This window comes from Eptatretus burgeri, chromosome 9 (genome assembly GCF_056783735.1).
Source record: "Eptatretus burgeri isolate ZD-2024b chromosome 9, Ebu_testis_v1, whole genome shotgun sequence".
In the NCBI taxonomy this organism is placed as follows: domain Eukaryota; kingdom Metazoa; phylum Chordata; class Myxini; order Myxiniformes; family Myxinidae; genus Eptatretus; species Eptatretus burgeri.
The window spans coordinates 68,955,921-68,978,437 of NC_140969.1; the positions used below are offsets into that span (position 1 = coordinate 68,955,921).

The 22,517-nt window shown below is 41.7% G+C and overlaps 1 protein-coding gene across 1 annotated transcript in view; it reads right to left on the reverse strand.

Moving 5' to 3' along the window:
- Positions 1-6,590: 6,590 nt before the first annotated feature.
- LOC147020301 (laminin subunit alpha-1-like) overlaps positions 6,591-22,517 on the reverse strand; it is a 309,126-nt gene continuing 293,199 nt past the window's right edge. Inside the window, exon 62 of the mRNA XM_085895590.1 lies at positions 6,591-7,053. Within this exon, the coding sequence (XP_085751716.1) occupies positions 6,893-7,053 (161 nt within the window). The 3' untranslated portion in view covers positions 6,591-6,892. The remainder of the gene's footprint in view (positions 7,054-22,517) is intronic.

Genomic DNA, 22,517 nt, shown 5'->3' on the forward strand with positions numbered 1-22,517 from the left:
TATTTTGAATGATGTGGTGGAAAGTGTTTTGTATAATGTGATGGTGAGGTGTTTTGTATAATGTGATGGTGAAGTGTTTTGTATAATGTGGTGGTGAGGTGTTTTGTATAATGTGGTGGTGAGGTGTTTTGAATGATGTGGTGGTGAGGTGTTTTGTATAATGTGTTGGTGAGGTGTTTTGAATAATGTGGTGGAAAGTGTTTTGTATTATGTGTTGGTGAGGTGTTTTCTATAATGTGGTGGTGAGGTGTTTTGAATTATATGGTCGTGAGGTGTTTTGAATAACGTGGTGGTGAGGTGTTTTGAATAACGTGGTGGTGAGGTGTTTTGAATAATGTGTTGGTGAGGTGCTTTGAATAATGTGGTGGTGAGGTGTTTTGTATCATGTGTTGGTGAGGTGTTTTGAATAATGTGGTGGTGAGGTGTTTTAAATAATGTGGTGGTGAGGTGTTTTGTATAATGTGGTGGTAAGGTGTTTGGAATCATGTGTTGGTGAGGTGTTTTGAATAATGTGGTGGTGAGGTATTTTGAATTATGTGGTGGTGAGGTGTTTTGAATTACGTGGTGGTGAGGTGTTTTGTATAATGTGGTGGTGAGGTGTTTTGTATAATGTGGTGATGAGGTGTTTTGTATAATGTGGTGGTGAGGTGTTTTGAATTATGTGGTGGTGAGGGGTTTTGAATAACGTGGTGCTGAGATGTTTTTTATAATGTGTTGGTGAGGTGTTTTGAATAACGTGGTGGTGAGGTGTTTTGAATAACGTGGTAGTGAGGTGTTTTGTATAATGTGGTGGTGAGGTGTTTTGTATAATTTGGGGGTGAGGTGTCTTCTCGAATGTGGTGGTGAGGTGTTTTGTATAATGTGGTGGTGAGGTGTTTTGAATTATGTGGTGGTGAGGGGTTTTGAATAACGTGGTGCTGAGATGTTTTTTATAATGTGTTGGTGAGGTGTTTTGAATAACGTGGTGGTGAGGTGTTTTGAATAACGTGGTAGTGAGGTGTTTTGTATAATGTGGTGGTGAGGTGTTTTGTATAATGTGGTGGTGAGGTGTTTTGTATAATGTGGGGGTGAGGTGTCTTCTCGAATGTGGTGGTGAGGTGTTTTGTATAATGTGGTGGTGAGGTGTTTTGTATAATGTGGGGGTGAGGTGTCTTCTCGAATGTGGTGGTGAGGTGTTTTGAATGATGTGGTGGTGAGGTGTTTTGAATAACGTGGTGGTGAGGTGTTTTGTATAATGTGGTGGTGAGGTGTTTTGAATAACGTGTTGGTGAGGTGTTTTGAATAATGTGGTGGTGAGGTGTTTTGAATAATGTGGTGGTGAGGTGTTTTGAATAATGTGGTGGTGACGTGTTTTGAATAATGTGATGGTGAGGTGTTTTGTATAATGTGGTGGTGAGGTGTTTTGTATAATGTGGGGGTGAGGTGTCTTCTCGAATTTGGTGTTGAGGTGTTTTGAACGATGTGGTGGTGAGGTGTTTTGTATAATGTGGTGGTGAGGTGTTTTGTATAATGCGGTGGTGAGGTGTTTTGTATAATGTGTTGGTGAGGTATTTTGAATGATGTGGTGGTGAGGTGTTTTGTATAATGTGTTTGTCAGGTGTTTTGTATAATCTGTTGGTGACGTGTTTTGTATAATGTCATGGTGAGGTATTTTGAATGATGTGGTGGTGAGGTGTTTTGTATAATACGTTGTTGAGGTGTTTTGTATAATGTGTTGGTGAGGTGTTTTGTATAATGTGGTGGTGAGGTGTTTTCTGTAATGAGGTCGTGAGGTGTTTTGAATTATGTGGTCGTGAGGTGTTTTGAATGATGTGGTGGTGAGGTGTTTTGAATAACGTGGTGGTGAGGTGTTTTGTATAATGTGGTGGTGAGGTGTTTTGAATAATGTGGTGGAAAGTGTTTTGTATAATGTGTTGGAGAGGTGTCTTCTCGAATTTGGTGGTGAGGTGTTTTGAATGATATGGTGGTGAGGTGTTTTGAATAACGTGGTGGTGAGGTGTTTTGTATAATGCGGTGGTGAGGTGTTTTGTATAATGTGGTGGTGAGGTGTTTTGAATAATGTGGTGGTGAGGTGTTTTGAATGATGTGGTGGTGAGCAGTTTTGTATAATGTGATGGTGAGGTGTTTTGAATGATGTGGTGGTGAGCAGTTTTGTATAATGTGATGGTGAGGTATTTTGAATGATGTGGTGGTGAGGTGTTTTGTATAATGTGTTGGTGAGGTGTTTTGTATAATGTGTTGGTGAGGTGTTTTGTATAATGCGGTGGTGAGGTGTTTTGTATAATGCGGTGGTGAGGTGTTTTGTATAATGTGGTGGTGAGGTGTTTTGTATAATGCGGTGGTGAGGTGTTTTGTATAATGTGGTGGTGAGGTGTTTTCTGTAATGAGGTCGTGAGGTGTTTTGAATTATGTGGTCGTGAGGTGTTTTGTATAATGCGGTGGTGAGGTGTTTTGAATAATGTGGTGGTGAGGTGTTTTGAATGATGTGGTGGTGAGCAGTTTTGTATAATGTGAGGGTGAGGTGTTTTGAATGATGTGGTGGTGAGCAGTTTTGTATAATGTGATGGTGAGGTATTTTGAATGATGTGGTGGTGAGGTGTTTTGTATAATGTGTTGGTGAGGTGTTTTGTATAATGTGGTGGTGAGGTGTTTTGTATAATGTGGTGGTGAGGTGTTTTGTATAATGTGGCGCTGAGGTGTTTTCTGTAATGAGGTCGTGCGGTGTTTTGAATTATGTGGTCGTGAGGTGTTTTGAATGATGTGATGGTGAGGTGTTTTGAATAACGTGGTGGTGAGGTGTTTTGTATAATGTGGTGGTGAGGTGTTTTGAATAATGTGGTGGAAAGTGTTTTGTATAATGTGATGGTGAGGTGTTTTGAATAATGTGGTGGAAAGTGTTTTGTATAATATGGGGGTGAGGTGTTTTGTATAATATGGGGGTGAGGTGGCTTCTCGAATTTGATGGTGAGGTCTTTTGAATGATATGGTGGTGAGGTGTTTTGAATAATGTGATGGTGAGGTGTTTTGTATTATGTGGTGGTGAGGTGTTTTGTATAATATGGGGGTGAGGTGTTTTGTATAATATGGGGGTGAGGTGTCTTCTCGAATTTGGTGGTGAGGTGTTTTGAATGATATGGTGGTGAGGTGTTTTGAATAACGTGGTGGTGAGGTGTTTTGTATAATGCGGTGGTGAGGTGTTTTGAATGATGTGGTGGTGAGCAGTTTTGTATAATGTGATGGTGAGGTATTTTGAATAATGTGGTGGAAAGTGTTTTGTATAATGTGTTGGTGAGGTGTTTTGTATTATGTGGTGGTGAGGTGTTTTGTATAATATGGGGGTGAGGTGTCTTCTCGAATGTGGTGGTGAGGTGTTTTGAACGATATGGTGGTGAGGTGTTTTGAATAACATGGTGGTGAGGTGTTTTGTATAATGCGGTGGTGAGGTGTTTTGAAAAATGTGATGGTGAGTTGAATTATATGGTGGTGAGGTGTTTTGAATGATGTGATGGTGAGGTGTTTTGAATAACGTGGTGGTGAGGTGTTTTGAATCATGTGGTGGTGAGGTGTTTTGAAAAATGTGATGGTGAGTTGAATTATATAGTGGTGAGGTGTTTTGAATGATGTGATGGTGAGGTGTTTTGAATAACGTGGTGGTGAGGTGTTTTGTGTAATGTGGTGGTGAGGTGTTTTGTATAATGTGGTGGTGAGGTGTTTTGCACGCACGTGCACACACTAAAGGGCCCTGTCACACCTTGACGTTTTAGCCAGCGTATGGCAAGGTCTCAAAACGTATGTAAAATGCTGGCGTACGCTGAACTATTGATGTTTTTTAAATTGTATAATAACGTGTTGGACGTATGCATAACGTGTTCGTAACGTACACAGAACGTTTTCATCACATATCGATAACTTATTCCAATGAATGCTGAGCGTGTTGTCAGCGTTCACAACCTATGCCCAACGATAGTCTAACTTATGCATAGCGCGCGGCAGCGTATCGCCGACGATCACGTGACGTAGGCAATTCATAGGCTGCGGCTCGACGATTCAAATCATAACCGCACTCGACATCCAAGTGTGAAGCCGCTGTCACACCTTGACGTTTTAGCCAGAGTATGCCGACGTATGAAAAATTTGCCGAACCAACCTGGCACACGTCGAATACGTTCTGGGTAAGTTTTGTGTACGTTTAGAGCACGCTGGCATACGTCGTAGTTTTCTGGCATACGTCGTCATACGCCGAGTTCATCGAGAAATTTTCAGCATGTTGAAATTTTCAGCAAAATTTCTCGACGTACTCGACGTATGACACACGTTCCGCATATGCTGGCATAAGTTATAGGCACGTTACGCAATCGTTGACACACGTCGACACACGTTACTTGTGTCAGTGTTCCAGACTCCCTGGTTTTTTTTTCTTCTTCTTCGGTATGACGGTGATGTTGACACTTCGATTTTGAGTGCGGTTACGATTTAAATCGTTGAGCGGCAGCCTATTACTTATATTATATTATAACCGCACTAGAAATCGAAGTGTCAACATCACCGTCATACCGAAGAAAAAAAACAAGAAAAAAAAAACAGGGAGTCTGGAACACTGACACTAACCATTACCTTGACGTGTTTCAACTTATGAGTAACGTACAAGTAACGTGTGTCGACGCGTGTCAACGATCGCGAAACGTGCCTACAACTTATGGCCAGCGTTATGCGGAACGTGCGAGTCATACGCTGGCATACGTCGAAAAATTTTAAGCATGGAAAATTTGTCTCACACCGCGGCATGCTATGACGTATGCCACCACACAAAGATGTATGCCAGCGTACTACGAAAAAAAGCGAGCATACTACGACGTATGCCAGCGTGCTCTTTACGTATACAAACTTACCCATAACGTATTCGACGTGTGCCAGCGTTTTAGCCAAGTTTTGCATACGTCAGGCATACGCTGGCTAAATCGTCAAGGTGTGACAGGGCCTTAAGCGACTACTCAGGTGCATCCTCCATGCGGACATAATAAGTATGTTTCATATATTTGATGATATCATGTGGATTGCGTTTGCAATCTGCAAGCAGCTAAATAACTTAAGTAAATAAAGAATTCGTGATTATAATTAGATCTTTATTCAAAGGTTTACAACTCCAGCAATTTTTATTGTAAATACGGCAAAAGTTATAAAATAACAGGTGGAAGAGGCACGTGTTAGCATTGCCGAGCAACCAGTTCGAGTGTAAGTACCATTGTCTTGGGTCACCTCAACCACAGTGAGCAGACCGAAGCTGCACTGGCTGTCGTTTATTCATAGATAATATCATTTATGGAATTTTTCCAACGGTTTTCTGATTTTGTTCTGGGATATTGGCTTCAAGTTGCTTTAATATGTGAAATATGAGCTTTTTACCCCATGAAGAAGGGACTAAACATTTATATGAGTGAATCAATGAATGAGTGAGTGAGTCAGTGAATATATATATATATATATATATATATATATATATATATATATATATATATATATATATATATATATATATATATATATATATATATATATATATAATCAGCTACGTGAAGCAAAAAAAATGAAATGTTTCCTTTGAAGGTCACACTGTACCTTTAATTGAATTTGAGATAGACATTAAACATGTTTGATTTCATCCTGTAACATTAATATCATATTCACCATGACAATGACACATAAACAAATTAATACAGCATAATCCACTTCATTCAAAAGAGCACTTCGTATTAAAGTAAAGATTTTCAAATCATTATTCATTTGGTTTGGAACAAATTACATCACCTGGACATAGATGAATCAGAAGTTGTTGGTGCTGATTATAATCTGTGGGCAGAATGTTCCTTTCTTCCAGCTCTCCCATTTGAAAATCCCACTTGAAATTTTGGACAGATTTCAGGTGACATGACAGTCATGAACCGCATCAAAAACCATCCAATGAGCATGCAGTGCTGATAATAGTTCAATCACATTCTCAGCATATGAAGGTGTTTTCAGAACTTCCGGGGCCCTTTAAAAACGTTCTCGGAATGGGGTATAATTGTGTGAAACATTGGATCGTGGAAGTACGAAAAATGTGAAAATGTTGGAACTCCATCAAAAATAGGTGCCAAGGCATAATGACCAAATGTGTGCTTCTCCTACACAACAACAAATCTGTGCTGTGCAGACCACCATCTGTGATTGTTCACCCTCACACTCCCCATACATCCCAGACCTGGATCAGTGACCACTATCTGTTTCGACATTTAAAGTCCTTCCTGTATGGCTGTTAAGAACAATGAAGTAGAGACTGAAGTAACCAAGATGCAGTTTAAAAAGTAATCTTAAATATATTTTGTTGCCATACATGTAACAAAATGGTGGAAGAAGTGTTTGAAGGGAAAATGCCACTAGTGCCTGGAAGTTAAGCAACACTACATTGGAAAAAAATAAAAATTGTTGGGGTGTCCTGGACTAACCCTGGAACATTATAACCCCTCTTGAACACTTTTCTTGATTCCATTTATAATCGTTGATAGATCTAAATAAACAGGATTCGAACATGGTAAGGGGGTTGGGGGTTTACAGGGGGTGGGGGCAGATGTAGGGAGGGGGTTGGGGGAAACTTGAGAGATGGCAATGGAGCGAATCATTTTCCTGGGTCACATTTATACCTTGTTCAGCACACTCTGTTGTTATTGATTTGTTGAACATGCTCGTTGAAATCAAGGTCAAGTAAATTGACAGCCAGTGGTAACATCTTGTAGTTTATAAAGTCATAAAGAATTCGGTGGGGGAGCTGTGTGGCTAACATACTGTTCACATCATGATTTGGAGTGAAAGAGTGTTCATCCAATTGCCACAGCAGTTTCTGCCATTATTGGGATGACTACCCCCGTGTTGGACATGAGTCTGGAAGTGCTTGCACAAGTCTCATGGCTTTTCCGAGATACACTGAGCTCTGGACGTGGCCACTCCTGGTGAACGTGAGATTTTTGATGCAGCCGTGAAATGAGGTTTGACTTGTGAACGAATGCTGTTCCAAGTTTTCTGAGACAAAACAAAATGAAAAAGAAAAAACACAGATCTTGAACTGAAAAGAGCAAAACAAAATAAATACGAGAAGGGCACTCTGTCAAGCGTATACCTCCGCCACGCAATGCCGATCCATGAGAACATATTGGGCCGAATACATTTTTGAAATATCATGCGAGACAGCACTATATCATTTTTGGCCCGATCTCTCAATGGTGAAGAATCACTTTAAAAGTTAAATAATTCTCGTATCCAGATCCGGATTCGGATTTTCACCAAAATCTAATCAATTCGTCCGTGTGACCCACCCAACCTGTCCACCAAGTTTTATCCGAATCCATCCACAACTTTTTGAAATATCGTGCGATATATCGTCTTTGGCCTGATCTCTCAATGGTGAAGAATCACTTTAAAAATTCTAGTAGTCGGATCCGGATCTGGATCTCCACCAAAATCTAATCACTTTGTCCTTGTCACACACCCAACCTGTCCACAAAATTTCATCTGGTCCGTCCACAACTTTTTGAGATATCCTGCACACAAACAAACAAATGAAATTGCTCGTTGAGCAAGGAATTGCTGGAATAACTTTGTCATATCTCCATGATCTCTGACAAAACAAAAACCTGGAAATCAATTTGGTTCTTATAAGTCGATAGTGCTACTGTTTAATGAGTTATTGCACTTAGTTTGGTCATGATCATAACTTGAAAGTCAATTGGGCATGAACTGGCGTTTTTATCGCAATTTGAAAGTTTTGACCCGACCCCCCTTGACATTCGACCCCCGACCGCTAAGACGAGTGTTGGTGTGACACCCCAATGAGACATATGGTTCGATGCAGAATTGGAAGATGCACATTTTGTATTTGGTTTGAAGTCGATACGACCATTTAACGGACGTTATTGCGAAAATAAGAATTTCGGTTTTTCAGTGACCTTGACCTTTGACCTAGATTCACCAAAAACGACAAGTGTCTAAGTTGGACCATGGCTGACGTCTGTCCCCAGTTTGGTCATGATCGCTGAAACGGTGTGGCTGCTACAGGGTAAACAAACAGACAGACAGACAGACACACAGAATGACACACACAACCGACCAACATAATTGCCGAAATCCGAAGGATTCCGGCAATTAACAAACAAAGAGAGAAACGGGTGAAAACATAACCAACTTCAGCATCGGTGGTGGAGGTAATTAAAATGATGATATTTTTCAACTTAAAAACTTGGCCATCAAAGTTAAAACAAGAAAAAGAGCAATCACAGATTGCAGACTCTTGCCAGAACTTGTTTTGTGTGGTGTTTGTTTAGTTTTGTGTGGTGTATTTTGTGTGGCATATTTTGTGTGACATTTGTGTCCTGTTGTGTTGTGTACTTAATGAGAGACATAACTAGAACTGCCACTTTATAACTGTTGGCAGTGATGACTGGATACCAAGACATCCCACTTTGATTGGTCATCTGACCATGACCTGACCTATGATGATTTTTATATGATTATTCAATTGAATTAAGAATGGGATTAAAATAAATTCATTTCAACACAAATGGATGACCAACAAGGAACAGTCCGACATTGGAGTAATAAGAAGGAACCCAAACAAGCAAAAAGCAAAGATGAAGTCATCAGGGGGAACCTGGATAGGATTCACATTTCAGCTGCTACTCCTCCACCCTCAATTCCATCCAGGCACAACCAAGTGAGCCTTATTCAAAATAAATAAATAATAATAATAAAAAATTAAAAAATAACAAAAAGAACCGAGATCAACAAAATTAAACAATTCTGGCTGCCAGACCATGCATCCGATCAGAGTGAAATTTAAAACTTACATTCCACATCACTACTAGGTCAGAACTCTGAAGTTTCACATCAATTGATTAAGCGGATCAAGAGAAATAATTTTTTAATTTTTTTTTTGCTCAATCCAATATGGCTGCCAGACCATGTGACATCAATCATTTGTGAATACCCTGGTATACCCAAGGCTTGGGGAACATTTTTGTAGAGTTTCCCCTCAATCTGTCTGGCCATTCTGGAGAAGAAGATTTTTATAGGTTTTCAGATAAATCCAACATAGCTGCAAATCATGTGACCTGTGACATCATATGTGCGAACCTTTTGTTCCTCATGTATCGGTGGTTATGTGTGTAAAGTTTTGCCTCGATCTGTTCAGCCACTTCAGAGAACAAGATTTTGAAGGTTTAAAAAAACAAAACAATATAGCTGCCAAATCATGTGACCGATGACATCATCAATATTTTTTCTGTCTACCATTTTCTCCCAAGATCACCAAAAATTTTCATACTGATCAGATGAAGCAATTATGACGTCATAACGAAGGCACCTATGACGTCATTTTAAAAAATCACTTATTCCTCATGAGGAGTCCTTGCTATGTACCAAGTTTCAATTTTTTATCTTGGTGCGGTTTCAGAGATAGAGGTCCAAAGTTTTTCCGTTTTCCAACATGGCTGCCACACCACGTGACCTCTTCTTCTTCCTCTTTCGGCTTGCTCCCATTAGGGGTCGCCACAGCGGACCAACTGTCTCCATTTTGCTCTATCCTCCACATCTTCCATTGACACTCCAACCACCCGCATATCCGCCCTCACCGCATCCATGAACCTCTTCTTTGGCCTTCCTCTTCTCCTCCTGCCTGGCGGCTCCATCTTCAACATCCTTCTCCCGATATACTCCGTTTCCCTCCTGTGCACATGTCCAAACCATCTCAATCTCGCCTCTCTCACTTTGTCTCCAAACCGTCCTACCTGCGCTGTCCCTCTAATACACTCATTTCTTATCCTATCCATCCTCATCACTCCCAACGAGAATCGCAGCATCTTTAACTCTGCCACCTCCAGCTCTGCTTCCTGTCTTTTTGTTAGCGCCACCGCCTCCAAACCATACAACATAGCTGGTCTCACTACCGTCTTGTATACTTTCCCCTTCACTCTTGCAGCTACCCTTCTGTCACAAATCACTCCTGCAACTCTTCTCCACCCACTCCATCCTGCCTGCACTCTCTTTTTCACTTCTCTCCCACACTCTCCGTTACTTTGGACAGTTGATCCCAAGTATTTAAACCAATCCACCTTCCCCACCTCAACTCCTTGCAACTGCACCATACCACCACCCTCCCTCTCATTTACGCACATGTACTCCGTCTTACTCCTACTGACTAACATTCCCCTTCTCTCCAGTGCGTACCTCCACCTCTCAAGGCTCGATTCAGCCTGCTCCCTACTCTCCCTAACGATCATGATGTCATCCGCGAACATCATAGTCCATGGAGACTCCAGTCTGATCTCGTCCGTCAACCTGTCCATCACCATTGCAAACAGGAAAGGGCTCAGAGTCGATCCTTGGTGCAATCCCACTTTAACCTTAAACCGGTCCGTCATTCCTACCACACACCTCACCGCTGTCACACTGTCCTCATACATATCCTGCACGATCCTCACATACTTCTCCAACACTCCCGACTTCCTCATACAATACCACAACTCCTCTCTTGGCACCCTATCATAAGCTTTCTCTAAATCCACAAACACCCAATGTAACTCTTTCTGGCCTTCCCTATACTTCTCCATCAACATTCTCAAAGCAAACATCGCATCAGTGGTGCTCTTTCCTGGCATAAACCCATATTGCTGCTCACAGATCGTCACCTCTCCTCTCAACCGAGCTTCCACTACTCTTTCCCACAACTTCATGGTGTGGCTTAACAACTTTATCCCTCTGTAATTTTCACAACTCTGCACATCACCCTTATTCTTGAAAATCGGAACCAGTACACTTAATCTCCACTCCTCCGGCATCCTCTCACTTTCCAAGACTTTATTAAACAATCTGATTAACAACCCCACTGCCATCTCTCCTAAGCACTTCCATGCCTCCACTGGTATACCATCTGGGCCAACCACCTTTCCACTTTTCATCTTCTTCATAGCAGTCCTCACTTCATCCTTACTGATCCACCCCACTTCCAGATTCACTATCTCCACCTCTTCCAACCTTCTCTCTCTCTCATTTTCTTCATTCATCAGCTCCTCAAAGTACTCCATCCACCTTCTCAACACACTCTCCTCGCTCGTCAGCACATTCCCATTTGCGTCCTTTATCACCCTAACCTGCAGCACATCCTTCCCAGCTCGGTCCCTCTGTCTTGCCAATCGGTATAAATCCTTTTCCCCTTCTTTTGTATCCAACTTCTCATACAGCTCGTCATATGCCTTTTCCTTGGCCTTAGCCACCTCTCTTTTTGCTTTTCGACGCCACTCCTTGTACTCCTGCCGACTTTCTTCATCTCTCTGACTATCCCACTTCTTTTTCGCCAACCCCTTCTTCCTTATACTTTCCTGTACTTCCTCATTCCACCACCAAGTCTCCTTATCTTCCTTTCTCTGTCCAGATGTCACACCAAGTACCTTCCTAGCTATCTCCCTCACAACGTCTGCTGTCGTTGCCCAATCATCCCACCCATCTTTACCACCATCCAACGCCTGTCTCACCTCCTCCCTAAATTTCACGCAACAGTCTTCCTCCTTCAGCTTCCACCATCTGGTCCTTGGTTCAGCCCTCACTCTCTTCCTCAACCTCACCTCTAAAGTCATCCTACAGACCACCAATCGATGCTGTCGAGCTACTCTCTCCCCTGCCACCACCTTACAGTCACTAATCTCTTTCAGGTTGCATCTCCTACTTAAGATGTAATCCACCTGTGTGCACTTTCCTCCACTCTTGTATGTCACCCTGTGTTCCTCCTTCTTCTTGAAATACGTGTTTACCACTGCCATTTCCATTCTTTTTGCAAACTCTACCACCATTTGCCCTTCCACATTTCTCTTGTTGAGACCGTACCTCCCCATCACCTCCTCATCCTCTTTATTCCCTTCCCCAACATGTCCATTGAAATCTGCTCCAATCACCACTCTTTCATCCTTGGATACACTCTCCACCACTTCATCTAACTCACTCCAGAAATCTTCTTTATATTCCACCTCACACCCCATATGTGGGGCATATGCACTGATGACATTCATCATCACCCCTTCAATTTCCAACTTCACACTCATCACTCGGTCAGACACCCTCCTCACCTCCAATACCCTCTTGACATGATCTTCCTTCAGGATTATCCCGACACCATTTCTCCTCCCATCCACACCATGGTAGAACAGTTTGAAACCACCTCCAATGCTCCTCGCCTTACTCCCCATCCACTTGGTCTCTTGTACACACAGTATGTCCACCTTTCTTCTCTCCATCATATCAGCCAACTCTCGCCCTTTGCCAGTCATCGTCCCAACATTCAGAGTTCCAACTCTCACCTCCACACTTCTACCCTTCCCCCTCTCCCACTGCCTCCGGACTCGCCTTCCCCGTCTCCTTCTCCTCCTTCGCCCAGCAGTAGCACAATTTCCACTGGTACCCTGCTGACCACCGGTACCGGTGGCGGTCGTTGGTAACCCGGGCCTCGACCGATCCGGTATGGAAATTCGTTTTGTTGTCCGCATAATGATTTGGCATAGGTTTTTACGCCGGATGCCCTTCCTGACGCAACCCTGGTCGCCTCTTACGACACACAGGGATATGGTACACCTATTCTAACCGGGGCATACACCACGTGACCTATGACATCATAATTACCAATAGAACATTCTACATGAGTAGTCGCTCCAATGGTGAAAATTTAGTTTCAATCCGACAAGCGGTTGCAGAGAAAAACTCTAAAGTTCTGTGTGGACAAACAAACAAACAAACAAATGAAAAATCTCTCATTGAGCAACACTTGGCATAACGGAACAAAGTAGAATGGCACGTGGTAGTATGCATACCTCGGGCAGGCTGAACAGTTTACATTTTATATCCCACTGATGGGATGGATCTGAAAAAAATATATCTAATCCACTTATTCTTGTCACCGAACCAACTCATCCACAACTTTTTGAGACACAAATATATATATATATATATATATATATATATATATATATATATATATATATATATATATATATATATATATATATTGTTAAGGATTCAGCGACGGAGGGGTTCTCAACCCACTCCAGCCATCTCCGGGATTTATAACGCCGGCCGGCTCGGCACAGGCCTCGGGTCACGCGTCTTCAATCGTGATACCAATGTAATCCTGAACCTTGCCAGTTGGGGAAATAGAACCCCTGGTTACAGACTGGTTTTGTCAGAGACCGAGCGGAGTGTTCCAGTCTGTAACCACTTTTGGTGTTATATGCCAATCGAACGGATCATTCCTCGACGCGACATGAATTAATCCATAGCGGCAACTTCATACGAATTAACCAGATTTATTGGGGAACTTCGGGGATCACAATACAAGCAAAATTCACGACAAGGGTTTTATTAACAATCCTCAACCCGTTCTTAACTCGGGATCCACGGACTAAAGGTTTCGAGGGGATCGCTATCGAAATATGCCTTAGACAATGTGCAGACAAACACAGACAGACAAACAGCATGCATGCAAGACAAGACAGAGTACTTGGTGATGTCTCATGGACGAGAGGACAGTGTAAAGAAGCACGAATGTCACTCACAACAGGCGGATGTCCACGGATTCCAACTCCCGCTCGAACGTGCCGCATGGCGAAATGGAGCTCGTCTCCCCTTTGCCCCTTTCGCACCGCACGCGGTCTCAGCACGCTCTGACCCCACGTAAGGTCGACGATGGGCCTCAGCCGATCTCTCTCACGGTCCAGCATACAAATTCAGGCCTGGCCTGTTCTCCAGACAAGGCCCAAGTCGAGGGGGCGAGCTCCGCGCACGGATCGGCAACGTGTCGAGCCGTGAGGTGAGTACGGACGGAGGCTCCATGGCCAGACGCAGGCCAAATCTGTCGATCACCTCCTCGTAGGAGTCGATCGTCGACTCCACGTGCAGGCAGCCTCTCAAAGGCGACTGCCGTTTTTGTACCGGCAGATTCCACACTGTCCCTCCTTCGTTCGCTCGCTTCCAAAAACACATGGCGCCTCGAGAGCGACTGTTTACACACACCGAACCTCTTTACGAAGCCTATGTTCACTCTCTTTTAATCACGAGCACGCTTCGAGACACGAGCACCCTTTCCTCTCAGCGACTGCCATTTTCCAAACTGAGAGCTCCTTTTTTTCTTCCTTTTTCCTTCGCTCGTGGTGAGCACGCCTCTCTCGGCGAAAACCGACCTAAGCTCCTCCCCTCACGTCACTTCCTCCCTCTAGCCACACCCCCTTCAGCCGACTCGGCAGGGCCTATCGTCCGTAGAGGAGAGGAAGAAGAGTGATCTCTCGTTTCACCACCATATGAACATAAAAACAGCCTCTCACACCTCCCGACACACATAACGTCCCTTATACCACACAACCTAGCTAAACAGGCATTTAATGGGGGATCTGAGCTAATCCTAAATTTAGTAGTCCCATAAGGGCTATTTCCGTAACAATATTTTATATATATATATATACACACACACACACACTGATGAGCCAAAACATTATGACCACTGACAGGTGAAGTGAATCACATTGATAATCTTGATACAATGGCACCTGTCAAGGGGTGGGATATATTAGGCAGCAAGTGAACAGTCAGTTCTTCAAGTTGATGTGTTGGATGCAGGAGAAATGGGCAGGAGTAAAGACTTGAGCGACTTTGACAAGGGCCAAATTGTTATTGCCAGATGACTGGGTCAGAGCATCTTTGAAACGGAAAGGCTTGTGGGGTGCTCCCGGTCAGCAGTCGTGAGTACCTACCGACAATGGTCTAAGAAGGGACAAACCACAAACCGGCGACAGGGTGTTGGGCACCCAAGGCTCATCGATGCGCGAGGGAAACAAAGGCTATTATATCCCGTCTGGTCCAAACCGACAGAAGGTCTACTGTGGCTCAAGTCACAGAAAATTTTAATGGTAGTCACGAGAGAAATGTGTCACAAATCACAGTGCATCGCACCCTGCTGCGTTTGGGGCTGCGTATCTGCAGACTGGTCAGAGTGCCCATGATGACCCCTGTCCACCATTGAAAGTGCCTGCAATGGGCACGCGAGCGTCGGAACTGGACCTTGCAGCAGTGGAAGAAGGTCGCCTGGTCCGATGAGTCCCGTTTTCTTTTAGATCACATGGATGGCCATGTACGTGTGCGCCGTTTACCTGGGGAAGTGATGGCACCAGAATGCACTGTGAGAAGACAAGCCGGTGAAGGGAGTATGATGCTCTGGGCAATGTTCTGCTGGGAAATCCTGGGTCCGGCCATTCATGTGGATGTCAATTTGACATGTCACCCACCTAAACATCGTTGCAGACCAGGTACACTCCTTCATGGCAATGGTATTCCCTGATGGCAGTGGCCTCTTTCAGTAGGATAATGTGCCCTGCCACACTGCACACATTGTTCGGGAATGGTTTGAGGAACATGGTGAAGTGTTCACGGTGTTGTCCTGGCTTCCAAATTCTCCAGATCTCAATCCGATTGAGCATCTGTGGGATGTAAAGGATCTGCTGCTAATGTTTTGGTGCCAGATACCACAAGCCACCTTCAGGGTTGTTGTGGCGTCCATGCCTCGGTGGGTTGGTGCTGTTTTGGTGGCACACAGAGGACCAACAGCATATTAGGCAGGTGGTCATAATGTTTTGGCTCATCAGTGTGTGTGTGTGTGTGTGTGTGTGTGTGTGTGTGTGTGTGTGTGTGTGTGTGTGTGTGTGTGTGTGTGTGTGTGTGTGTGTGTGTGTGTGTGTGTGTGTGTGTGTGTGTGTGTTAGTGTGTATATTGGGTAGTCGATGTCGTCGAAAAAAAAAAAAAATTTTAATTCTTTTTTGAGATTTGTTCTCCCCTTATTATCAGAATTTAAAATGGCGATTTCGATGAAACCTGGTTGGTAGGTTCATACCATGACCGAGTTGTGTGCAAATGAGAACTGTTGCTATGGGCACCACCGTTGCCAAGCAACGGGACTTTGAAATTTTAGAAAAATCATGAAAAATTTTTTTCGAAAATCAAAAATAGGGCCATGAGCGACTGTGGGCAGTACATTCAGCCATATTGTCAAAAATTTCCAGCCGGAATCTATGAAAACTGTCGGAGAAGATAGACTTTGAATGAACCCTGGTCGAAAACAATAAAAAAACGAAGTTTGTTATATCTCAGAGACTACGAGTCAGATATACATGAAACTGGTAAGGTAGGTTCATGGTATGTCCTGGTTATGTCTGAGAAAGAACCGTTGCTATGGACCCCTCTGTTGCCTAGCAACAGCCGAAAAACCGCGAAATGTGGAGGTATTTTAACGAAAAAACAATCTGCAGCATTAACCCTTGAAGCTAGAATCATGAATTTTCTTGTGCTTTATCCTCAGGTCATTCCCCATCGAACGGGCCCATCGCGTCAGGTTCTATTGGGTAGTCGACTACACATGTCCTCCTACCGGCTTGTTGGGTAGTCGATCGAGTTGAAAAAATTTATTTTCGAAAAAATTTTTTTTTTTGATCTACCCTTATTATCAGTATTTCCGTAGATATATTTGTCTGTCTGTCTGTTGGCCAGTCGACCAAGTCGAAAAAAAAAAATTTCAAATTATTTTTTGAAATTTGATGTACCCTTATCATCAGTATTTCCGTCGATCCAGTCGAAAAAAAATCTAAAAAAAAAAAATTTTTTTTTGAAATTTGTTCTACCCTTATTATCACTTTTTCCGTGGATATTTTTGTCTGTCTGTCTGGTCTAGTTGTTCGGTCCAGTGCTCCGTTAATACAATGGCGATTTCGATGAAACTTGGTTGGTTGGTTCATACCATGACCTTGTTGTGTGCAAATGAGAACCGTTGCTATGGACACCACCGTTGCCGAGCAACAGGACTTTGAAATTTTTTAAAAAAATCATAAAAAATTAATTTTTTCGAAAAAAAAAAAATCGGGCCATGAGCGACTGTGGGCAGCACATTCAGCTATATTGTCAAAAATTTCAGCCGGATCCTATGAAAACTGTCGGAGAAGATAGATTTTGAATGAACCCTGGTCGAAAACAATAAAAAATGAAGTTCATTATATCTCAGACTATGAGTCAGATATACATGAAACTGGTATGGTAGGTTCAAGGTATGTCCTAGTTATGTGTGAGAAAGAACCGTTGCCATGGACCACTCCGTTGCCTAGCAACGGCCGAAAAACGTCTAAATGTGGGGGTATTTTAACGAAAAAACAATCTGTAGCATTAACCCTTGAAGCTAGAATCATGAATTTTCTTGTGCTTAATCCTGAGGTCATTCCCCATCGAACGGGCCCCATCACATCAGGTTCTATTGGGTAGGCGACTCGCCATGTCCGCCTACCTGCTTGTCTGTCCCTCTGTTCGGTCCAGTACTCCGTTAATACAATGGCCATTTCGATGAAACTTGGTTGGTAGGTTCATACCATGACCGAGTTGTGTGCAAATGAAAATCGTTGCTATGAACACCACCGTTGCCTAGCAACGGGACTTTGAAATTTTTGAACAATCATAAAAAATTTATTTCTTGGAAAATCAAAAATCGGGCCACGAGCGACTGTGGGCAGTACATTCAGGCATATTGTCAAAAATTTCCAGTCGGATCCTATGAAAACTGTCGGAGAAGATAGACTTTGAATGAACCCTGGTCGAAAACAATAAATAAACAAATGTCACCTGCAGGGTGACCCATATCTTGCCAAAAGGTGACCACGAGTGACTTCTTTAAGGTCACACTGAGGTGAACAGAGCTGCTATCCACCAGGAGCAACTCCTTGAGGAATATCTGCCAACAAGAGATTCCGATGAGAATCGTTCTACAGAGTAACCATTAAAAATATGCGTTTGCCTCATAACGTCACCAAATGACGTCATAATGTCTCAAGCTTGACATATCTAGAAAGCACTCATCGAGGTGTTCAATTTGAGCAACTACACGATATGGTTCCTAAAACTTGAAAATTTGACCTTCGGGTCAAATATGTTTGACCTTAGGCGTTAACCATGAAGGTCAAGGCCAATCGCCACCAAAAATTAATCAGCTGAGCGCCAGACCATGAACTATATTCCCATGAAGTTTGAAGACGATCCGATCAAAATTACTCAAAAAATGAGGGTTTCGTCGACTCCCCTGATTTGCAACAAAGTGACCTTGACCTTTGACCTTCAAAATTTTCTGCGCTGAAAGGGACCTCTATAGGCCTCTGATATGCGAAGTTACAAAAATTTCCAATGATAACTGTGCTCTGCAGAATTTTTTATACGTGATTACAGACAAACAAACAAACAAAAAAAACATACAAGCTGACTAACATATCTTGCAAAAACTTCGTTTTGGCAAGATAAAAAACGAAGTTCGTTATATCTCAGAGACTATGAGTCAGATATACATGAAACTGGTATGGTAGGTTCATGGTATGTCCTAGTTATGTGTGAGAAAGAACCGTTGCTACGGACCCCCTCCGTTGCCTTTGCAACGGCCGAAAAACCTCTAAATGTGGGGGTATTTTAATGAAAAAACAATCTGCAGTATTAACCCTTGAAGCTGGAATCATTAATTTTCTTGTACTTAATCCCCAGGTCATTCCCCATCAAGCGGGCCCATCGCGTCAGGTTCTATTGGGTAGTCGACTACCCATGTCCACCTACCGGCTCGTATACATACATACATACATATATTTGGATGTAGTTCTTGGCCCTATCTATCAATTTTAGAAATTATGCCAGTGTTGACCTTTTGACCTTTATATAATTGTTGGTTGAATTCATTGACCTGATCTGCAAATGTTGTTCAAATTTCAAGTCAATCGGATGAAAATTGAGGATTTTAGAAATTTGGCCCATGTTGACCTTTTAGCTTAAGTTGACTTCAAAAATAGTGCGTAGTTTAATTCAGTGACCGGATGTGCAAATCATCTTCAAATTTCAAGTGAATTGGATGAAAATTGAGGATTTTAGAAATCTCGGCCTACGTTGACGTTTTGGTTGATGTTGACCTTAAAAATAGTTTGTGGTTGAATTCAGTGACCTGACATGCAAATCCTCTTCAAATTTCAACTCAATCAGATGGAAATGGACAATTTTAGAAATTTGGTCTATATTGACTTTTTTACCCATGTTAACTTCAAAATTCAAAGGTGGTTGAATTCAGTTAACTGAAATGCAAATGGTCTTCAAATTTCAAGTCAATCTGATGAAAATTGAGGATTTTACAAAATTTGGCCCAATTTTGGCCTATGTTGATCTCAAAAGTAATTGGTGATTGAATTCAGTCAGCTGATATGCAAATGGTCTTGAAATTTTAAGTCAATTGGATGAAAATTGACAATTTAGAAAAAATAAAAATAAGTAACTTCCGACGGAACTGACTAAAAATTGGCCTGTGTTGTGTTGACCTTCTGGCCTATATTGACCTTTTGACCTAAGTTAACCTAAAAAATAATAGGTGGTTGAATTGAGTGACCTGATATGCAAATGCTCTTCAAATTTCAAGTCAATCTGATGAATTTTGAGGATTTTAGAAAATTTGGCCCAATTTGGGCTTTTGGCCGATGTTGATCTCAAAAATAATTAGTGGTTGAATTCAGTAAGCTGATATGCAAATGGTCTTAAAATTTCAAGTCAATCGGATGAAAATTAGCAATTTTAGAGACAATTAAAAAATTTGTCCCATTTTGGGTTGACCTTATGACCAAAGTTAACCTTAAAAATAATAGGTGGTTGAATTCATTGACTTGGTATGCAAATCCTGTTCAAATTTCAAGTAGATTAGATTAAATTTGAGGATTTCAGAAAATTTTGCCCAAATTGGCCGAAGTAGACCTTTTTGGTCGACCAAATTTTATGATACTTCAATGTGCAACAGTCACAGAGTCGGTGACCATAATCTTTCAAAATTTCAGAACGATCAGTTGAATGGTTTGGGCTGGAGGTGGTTTGGACAGACAAACACACAAACAAGCGGGTAGGCGGACATGGGTAGTCGACTACCCAATAGAACCTGACGCCATGGGCCCATTCCATGGGGAATGACCTGAGGATTAAGCACAAGAAAATTCATGATTCTCGCTTCAAGGGTTAATACTGCAGATTGTTTTTTCGTTAAAATACCCCCATATTTAGAGGTTTTTCAGCCGTGACGAGCCAACAAAAGCGTCCATAGCAACAGTTCTTTCTCACACATAACTAGGACATACCATGAACCCACCATACCAGTTTCATGTACATATGACTCATAGTCTCTGAGATATAACGTACTTCGTTTTTTTATTGTTTTCGACCAGGGTTCATTCAAAGTCTATCTTCTCTGACAGTTTTCATAGGATCCGGCTGGAAATTTTTGACAATATGGCTGAATGTCATGCCCACAGTCGCTCGTCGCCCGATTTTTGATTTTCGAAAAAATAATATTTTTTATGATTTTTCTAAAATTTCAAAGTCCCGTTGCTAGGCAACGGTGGTGCCCATAGCAACAGTTCTCATTTGCACACAACTCGGTCATGGTATGAACCTACCAACCAAGTTTCATCCAAATCGCCATTGTATGAACTGAATTCGCCATTTTAAATCCTGATAATAAGGGTAGAACAAATTCTCAATTTTTTTTTCGACTGGATCGACTACCCAACAAGCCGGTAAGCGACATGGGTGGTCAAATTTTTTTTTTTTTGCCAAGCTACAAACAAACAAACGGACCCGAATGCAATGCCCTCTCCTCCTGCAAAGGTAAAACAAACAAACAAACAGAGAGACAGACAGACAGATAGATAAACGGACACAGATGCAATACCCTCTCCTCTGCCGAGGGTTATAAGGATGTGACTTCTGAAATTAAATTCAGTTTTTTCATGAGAGTGGGCTGTTACATTATGTTTAGAAGGTTCTAGATGAAACAATCTCGAATGAGTGGAACCATAATCACTTTCATGAAACGCATCGGGCTGAGGTAATCATGGATTTTCCAAATTACAACCGGTTTTTCTGTGAAATTAAATCCTTGCCCGACAGTCCATCACACCACGTGATCGGAGTGCTCTTAATGATAACATCATAAAAACGAATATGATGCCATTGTGATGTATCGGGTTTGTGATAAATTATCTGTGCTAATGCCCGGCCTCATTCCCGCAAACAAAATTCAAACAGCTTGCCTAGTTTCGGAGATAATGGTATAGGCGATTTCCATTAGCGCGATATTATGACGTCAACTTTTTTTTTTGGAGGAATTTGCAAAATCGGAGATGGTTACTGTCTGCGCAGGGTATTTTTACATACATATGCCAAGTTTCAGGAAGTTTCAATGAAAACTGAAGGCTGTGAAACAAACTAGTTTCAGAGATAATGGTAGAGGCGATTTCCATTAGCGGCGATATTATGATGTTAACTTTTTTAGAAGGAAGAATTTCCAAAATCGGAGATGGTTCTTGCCTGCGCGTGTGCTTTCTGCATATACATGGCAAGTTTCACAAAGATCCGATGAAAACTCAGGGTTGTGAAACAAAAAATGTCAAAAAATAGGAATGTCGTCATAGCAATCGATATGACATCATAGTGATGTATCATATGTGTGGTAATTCATCTCTGCTAATGCCTTGTTCGATTCCCGCAAACAGAATTCCAAAAGCTTGCACAGTTTGAGATAAATTTTTAGGCGCTTTCCATTAGCGGAGATATTTTTACGTCATAACTTTTTTTTCTAGGAGGAATTTTCAAAATCAGAGATCGTTACTGTCTGCGCAGGGTATTTTTACATATATATGCCAAGTTTCAGGAAGTTTCGATGAAAACTGTAGGCTGTGAAACAAACTAGTTTCAGAGATAATGGTATAGGTTATTTTCATTAGCGGCGATATTATGACATTAACTTTTTTATAGGAAGAATTTCCAAAATCGGAGATGGTTACTGCCTGCGCGTGGGCTTTCTGCATATACACGGCAAGTTTCACAAAGATCTGATGAAAACTCAGGGTTGTGAAACAAAAAATGTCAAAAAATAGGAATGTCGTCATAGAAATTGATATGACATCATAGTGATGCATCATATGTGCGGTAATTCATCTCTACTAATGCCCTGTTCGAGTCCCGCAAACAGAATTCAAAAAGCTTGCCTAGTTTGAGATAAATTTTTAGGCGATTTCCATAAGCGGAGATATTTTGATGTCATAACTTTTTTTCCTCGGAGGAATTTTCAAAATCGGAGATGGTTACTGTCTGCGCAGGGTATTTTGACATATGTATATATATATATATATATATATATATATATATATATATATATATATATATATATATATATATATATATATATATATGTATGTATGTATATATATATATATATATATATATATATATATATATATATATATATATATATATATATATATATATATATGCCATGTTTCAGGAAGTTTCGATGAAAACTGTAGGCTGTGAAACAAATGAAACAAAAAACAAAAAATGTCCAAAAATAGGAATGACCA